The sequence below is a fragment of the Drosophila mauritiana genome, chromosome 2R (assembly GCF_004382145.1).
Source record: "Drosophila mauritiana strain mau12 chromosome 2R, ASM438214v1, whole genome shotgun sequence".
NCBI lineage: Eukaryota > Metazoa > Arthropoda > Insecta > Diptera > Drosophilidae > Drosophila > Drosophila mauritiana.
In genome coordinates, this window is record NC_046668.1 from 16,417,849 (window position 1) to 16,424,190 (window position 6,342).

The 6,342-nt window shown below is 40.1% G+C and overlaps 2 protein-coding genes across 2 annotated transcripts; both read right to left on the reverse strand.

Annotated features, from left to right (window-relative positions):
• Window positions 1–167: 167 nt before the first annotated feature.
• LOC117138037 (cell wall protein IFF6) lies at window positions 168–1,705 on the reverse strand. Its single transcript, XM_033299849.1, has 2 exons — window positions 1,272–1,705; window positions 168–993 (listed from the first exon to the last, which is right to left on the reverse strand). The coding sequence occupies exons 1-2, from the start codon at window positions 1,647–1,649 to the stop codon at window positions 226–228; spliced, it is 1,146 nt and encodes a 381-aa protein (XP_033155740.1). The 5' UTR covers window positions 1,650–1,705; the 3' UTR covers window positions 168–225.
• A 1,959-nt stretch (window positions 1,706–3,664) lies between these two features.
• LOC117136484 (uncharacterized protein DDB_G0271670) lies at window positions 3,665–4,672 on the reverse strand. The gene is made up of 2 exons (XM_033297423.1): window positions 4,266–4,672; window positions 3,665–4,189 (listed from the first exon to the last, which is right to left on the reverse strand). Exons 1-2 carry the CDS (start codon window positions 4,641–4,643, stop codon window positions 3,725–3,727), a joined length of 843 nt encoding a protein of 280 aa, XP_033153314.1. The 5' UTR covers window positions 4,644–4,672; the 3' UTR covers window positions 3,665–3,724.
• Between the last annotated feature and the right edge of the window lie 1,670 nt (window positions 4,673–6,342).

Sequence of the window (6,342 nt, forward strand, 5' to 3'; positions counted from 1 at the left end):
GCCTCAACGAGGACTATAGCCTGATAGCTTGATAAGTGTCTTACACAATGAATCACACGGTTCTTTTCTTCAAGTTTTTTATTCAGTGTTCGCTTATGAAGTTAAATTTTTATTTACCCTATGGAAAAGCACTTGTTCTTTTTATTTTCGAATAAATAAAATAGATATTTAATATTTATTTATGTTTTATTCGTTTATGCTGTTTTTTAAAATTAACACGATCGCTTAGTGATTTTTGAACCAAACCCGTAGATTCTTTAGAATCTTCTGGAGGTCATTGCTGTTCTGAGAGGAGAGGGATTTCAAGTCCTCCTCAGGCGGCGCTTCCTTTTCACCACTACTTGTTGTGGATTCCGTGGAAACAGATGAGGAATCAGTAGAGGATTCGGTGGAATCGGAGGGCGAATCAGACGAGGATTCAGTAGAGGATTCGGTGGAAGCGGAGGAGGAGTCTGTCGACGAATCAGTGGAGGATTCGGTCGACACGGAGGAAGAATCAGTCGAGGAATTCGTGGAGGATTCAGTGGAGTCGGAGGACGAATCGGTAGAAGATTCGGTGGAAGCGGAGGACGAATCAGTAGAGGATTCGGTGGAAGCGGATGACGAATCAGTCGAGGAATCGGTAGAAGATTCGGTGGAAACGGAGGACGAATCAGTAGACGATTCGGTGGAAGCGGATGACGAATCAGTCGAGGAATCGGTGGAAGCGGAGGACGAATCAGTAGAGGATTCGGTGGAAGCGGAGCTCGAATCAGTCGAAGAATCCGTGGATGAGGCCTGGGTGCTTGTGGATACCGATGGGATTGGAGCGCCAGCAATGCAATCACCCAAATCCGCGTAGAGCTGGCCGTATGCCTCTCCATAGGCCCTCTGGGTCTTGTTGGTGCACACCTCTTCCTTCACCTTGATGAGACGCACTTCCTCCTGCACAGCAGCTAGCAGCTCCGAAGCGTTAGCGGAGATGGTGAACATGGTTTTGGTATTGTTGGCACCCTGAAATGTAGAATATTTGAAAATTAGTAAGTGTTATAGAATATTAGTATATAGTTAATTTAATCAAGCACCAACTAAATTTAGAATATGTATTTAGCCTGAAAATCATGTTTCTGGCAAAGTAAAAGTTTAGTTTCTGTGGGATTTGGTAATCACTATTTAAAGTTAACAATTTAATTAGATTATATAATCACGTGTTTGACTAATAATTTTTTGTTCGACGCGAAAATAATTTGTAATTATCAGTTTGGGAGTCCACTTATCAAAAGTCAACTTACGGCTTCACTGTAGCAGCTGAAGTAATCTATGGCAGATTCTATTGAACTACATGCGGTAAGGGCATTGCAGGAAGTCTTGGCGGAGTTATCAATGGCATTTCGTTCCTCCTTGGTGTTGTCGTTGATCTGTGCCACCTCTTCATTAGCTTTATTCACACAAGCGTTTACATCAGCCCTGTAGGTCTCCACAACTTCGTTAAGCAGGGGAAGATAATAATTCATGCAATCAAAGGTATGTGATTGATCGTTGCCGAGATCACGTGATTGTATCAGGAACTGCACCAGGTTCTGGTGAGGATTATTAAGTTGCAGGGGCGGATACGCCACGGCCTGACTTAGGCCAATGGCCAAAAGGATAGTGCACACTTTGACTAGCATTTTATAAAGAGCCAACACTTGTTCTATTACAGTTCGCGTTTAAACTGTTCCAGCGATCGAATCGTACTTATTGGATCCCACCTAGCACCTTCAGTATTTATAGGCGTCGCGATTGAGTGGTCCATAAAATAATATTCCTGCCTTTGTTTCCATTAAAAACCGCATGTTATTGCCATGTTATTGGACAGCTTTAGCCTATCACTCGAGCTATCTCAAAAACCTGGCCGTAGTTATCAGTCTTATCGGTTTTATAACCATCACAATATTGGGTCCCACCCGGCAAATCCAGTTCAAGGGTTTCCTTCACCCTGCTCCCAAAATTTTTATTCACCTAGATCAGCATTCGATCGAAGTCTATACTTCCCAGAATTGATCTTTATACGCAATTCGCCGAGCTTGCTAAATAAAAGGAAGCAAATAGCTAAGAATTTAAGGCTTAAATAATCTAATCTAGTTCGAGTGTTTATAGTGCGAGGATACACGTGTAGTCTATATGTCTGTCATGCTGTTCGATTCTTGGAATATTCACAAGCCACTTGAAGGTATCGGAGGTAGCCCGAAACAATCATATCATTAAATGTTATTGGTGAAAATAATAAAAGTAATTGCGACAAGTCCTTCGACTTGATTAAAAAATAAACAAGTAGACATGCTAGGGCTGAGTGTAACGAACTGGTAAGTAACAAATATAGAAAGCGGCTTTTAGGATTTCCCAATCGTTATCAATTAATTTCCGAGTCTATATTCGGGCACAGATTGATTACTTGATTTTGGTATAATTTCTGTGACTAATGACCGAACAATATACACTTCAAGCTTATCAAAATCGCTTGTCGGTCACTTACAAGCAACACAATAATTACATTTGAAAAAGTTTAATGACTCACTTGACCCGTTATCGTTGTCCAAAATAAAAATCTATCGTCGAGATGGTTGGCCAAGATTAAAGCCGTCTTCATTGCATACCTCTGCATAATTATCAGAGCCCAGTGGAGTGAAGATGCCATCAGGAATACAGGAGCTGCCGTAGCAAGGACCACTTCTAATTTGCATATCTTAATTGCGTGTTCTTCTTTGAGTGTGTGTGTGTGTTTTGGGTATCGCAATGCCAACCAACCAATAGGCAGGCTGCAAGGAAGGCAAGGATGCAGGATACTGGGACTTGCCAAGTTATTGGCTTTATTTTGGCAAAGTGAAATCTCCCCTTTGCACAGCGCTTCTAATTTGTTTTAATTGCAGTGACAACAAGGCCGCCGCCGGCAGCTGCACAAACAATAACACCACATGCAATTAAAATTGAATAAAAAACACCGCTAGGAAAATGGCTCGGATGTTTATTTAACTGTTACCGCTACCTTAAAGTGTCCCGTCCTAGATTTCCTTTTTCCTCGCCCTTTTTGTTTGTCCTGCCCGGGGTAAAGTTTTCCCAGGCTGATTTACATGTTTGTCCTTCCATCCCCCGCCAACGACCCCCTTCACAGCCCGTGTCCTGCGGATCTTTGATAAACTTGGACTGATGGCAAATGCAAAAAGTTTTATTTGCATCGCATCAGGTTGGTTTCCTACTCGGTTTTCCACCTAGATCGGTCCGTTAATTAAGTAAGTTGCAATGGGTTTTAGTTTCTCGTTTGAGTTCCCAGATTGACTTCATCACTTGATTCCATCTGTTTGGTTTGAAGATTGGAGCCAGTCCTTAAGCATTGCCATTTCTCAAAGGCCCTAGGCCTGTTTTTCAATTGCATCAGAAGTTTACTGAAAACCGGTAAAAGCCATTCAGACGAAGATAAGAGTATTCTTGGCAAATAAATTATTCTAGCTTGGAATTTTAAATGGCGACTTAAACTGGCATTTAGTATCAACTCATTTAAACTAGAGTTGTAAGTTAGGAGTTTAGTTTTTAAATCTTATTTTAATTGTAAGATATGCCACAAACTTTTCATTAAACTTTAGCTATGTTATAGCCCAAAATATGTGTATTAATATTAGTTCATTTTATTAATTGTTCACTATTAATATTGTCGTTTTGCAATGTTCCTGTTTAGTTTATTGATTTTGACCCTTGTATTGGTCAACTCTTAAACAATATGTTTGAAAATATGTTCCAGTCTTCTTGGGAATCGGTGCTGGCTGTTGCCACTGCTGTTTTCAACGGGACTAAAATGCGCTACTGTCGATGGAGAACTCGTTGTTGAGGAAATCGGTGCGGATGAGCTGGCGGTGGAAGGAGATGGGGTGGTGCTGGAAGGAGATGGGGTGGTGGTAGAAGCAGATCCGGTGGTGGAAACAGTGGGAGTGGTGGCGCTGGTGCTGGTGCTGCTGCTGCTTGTGGTGGTGCTTCTATCCGGCACAGGAATCTCACCGTTCAGGCACTTCTGAAGATCTTCGTAGGACTCGCCGGAGCGGATCTCATAGCTTCTGGACGATGCAGAGCAGCATTGGTCACGGGTGAACACCAGAGTCTCGACCTCCTGACGCAGTGTAACGACCGAGACCGAAGCATTGGATGCCACACTGGACAACTGCTTGGAATTTTTCGGACCCTGAAAATTAATTGGAATATTTTGTTAATTTTAGAAAATAAGAGTTAATTAAAAAATCAAATCACTATTAACTTACCTCAGTGGAGTAGCAGGACAGGGCATTTTCGCTGTTATTCTGCTTATCGCAGTCCAGCAGGAACATGCAGGAATCGAAGGTGGAGTTGCTGAGGTCCCAGACAACGGGATTGTACTGTTCCAGGACCTGTTCATAACCGCCATCATACTTATCGAGGCACAGATTGTACTCATCCACATATTCCGCATATTCGGTTTTGAATAGGTCATTATAGTAGTCGAAACATTCTATGGTCAGCTGTGGGTTATTACGCTGGACTTCACTGGTGGCGCTCATTATCTCAAGAATTCGCGAAGGACCCGAGATGAGGTTGGGATTCGCGATGCAGGAGCCGATGGCCACGGTGGCCAGCAGGACGGCGATGAGATGTGACTGCATGTTGCTCGTTGTGAGGTTCGTTTGAAACTTGATTCTAACTGGCTACTGGCCAACGTATTTATGCCAAGTCTGTGGGTGTCACAGACTTAGCGATCGCTGGGGCTTTTCTCCTATCTTGATGCAGATAAGACGTATCAGTACGGCAATCACCCTACGCACCGAACTTGGGCTACTTTCATTTCCTTGAAGAATCTGTAAACAATCAGACGTCGACAAAATGGCTGTGGGTATCTGTTTTGAGACGTTCCATTTTAAATCGGTCATTGATTGGAGGTCATTCAATTGTTTCACCGCCGGAATGAATGTAAATCTAATAATATACGAGTTTTTAATGCGAAAATTCCACTGATATCATTATTATTCGGCACTTGCCGCAGTCAGGTTTGCATAACCGAGATTATAACCATCAAAAAGCACCTTGATTGGGAATGACTAAGTCTAAAAGGCGACAGCTTTGGGCCGTGAAAAGTAAGAAGGGAACTCCCAAGAAAACAAGACATCAAAATTTTAGAATGTTTTCTACATCTAATTTTATTGACTTTATTTTTCTAAAATTGTTTTTATAACGACTTGGGAATTACGTTATTTAAATTTTTATCTAGTAAGATTAAGCTATACATCTAAGTTTCCAATACTTAATAAGTAATAATAAAAAAGAATAATTTTATTTTATTTTAAATTTGACTATCCAAAATAAAATAATACTGGTGCTAATACTGAAGAATTAAATATGTCAGGATAAAATTAAGTAAATTGATGAAGCGAACGAACACATATCACGTGAATGGCATAAACAAACAATATGTTTACCGGATTATACAAACTTGACATTTAAATTCCTAAAAGTTCAAAATATTTTATTTTTTGCCATTTGGGTTTTCGCTACTCATTAGTAAGGTCGTGATGGCACCCAACCCATGAGTAATTACCAATTTTTAACTAAATTACCAAGTTCATAAAACGAGATATATTTTAATCTTTACTGGAGCATTCTTTATCTCAACGGGTATCTTGTTTACACCGATTTTATTTACTATTATTAAATGGCAATTAATTTATTTGTGCCACATTAATCATTTCGAGCACCATGCCTCTTATCATCCCACAGCTCCACTGTCTGGTTTGGAGTGTGTGTGGTTGGGAAACAGCAACGGGAGTAATTCCTCTGACTTTTAATTTAACTGGCTACGACCGTTCCAAGAATTCGATTGATATGGTTTTTTATTTCCTTTGCCACACAAAGGATTGACTAATTGTATTTTCTCTTGAGATTATGAATAATGCACAAAATAATTGAATATTGCCTCATTTCTGAAGATAGAATTCATTGTTTACCGAATAACAAAATTCGTGATGAATATTTGCAAATATAAATAGATAATTACAGTTTATGAAATCTTACATTTTTTCACAACAAAGTTAATAATTGAATTGGCCAAATTTTTTAAAATGAACACTAACGTGCCACGGGGCGTATGATTAATTTTATTTACCTGCCATTGCAGGTATGCAGTTCGTCAGCTGTCTTCTCCTTGCTGAGCTGCATACTAAGCAGTCCTTTTGGAGCAACTGTTCTGCAACGGAAATAGGAACACTGGAACAAATTTGTTTTGCTTTGATAAGTATTGAGATATTAGGACTTCATAAGAAAAGTGTAGAATCAAGGTAGATACTACTATCTATATAAAGAAGTACTATT

Bases quoted from the DNA above. Each gene is read 5' to 3' on its own strand.
- LOC117138037 (XM_033299849.1), bottom strand. From the start codon at position 1,649: ATGCTAGTCAAAGTGTGCACTATCCTTTTGGCCATTGGCCTAAGTCAG. The intron at 994-1,271 runs GTAAGTTGACTT...TCTACATTTCAG, and splicing joins TCAGCTGCTACAGTGAAGCC to GGTGCCAACAATACCAAAAC.
- LOC117136484 (XM_033297423.1), bottom strand. From the start codon at position 4,643: ATGCAGTCACATCTCATCGCCGTCCTGCTGGCCACCGTGGCCATCGGC. The intron at 4,190-4,265 runs GTAAGTTAATAG...ATTAATTTTCAG, and splicing joins TGTCCTGCTACTCCACTGAG to GGTCCGAAAAATTCCAAGCA.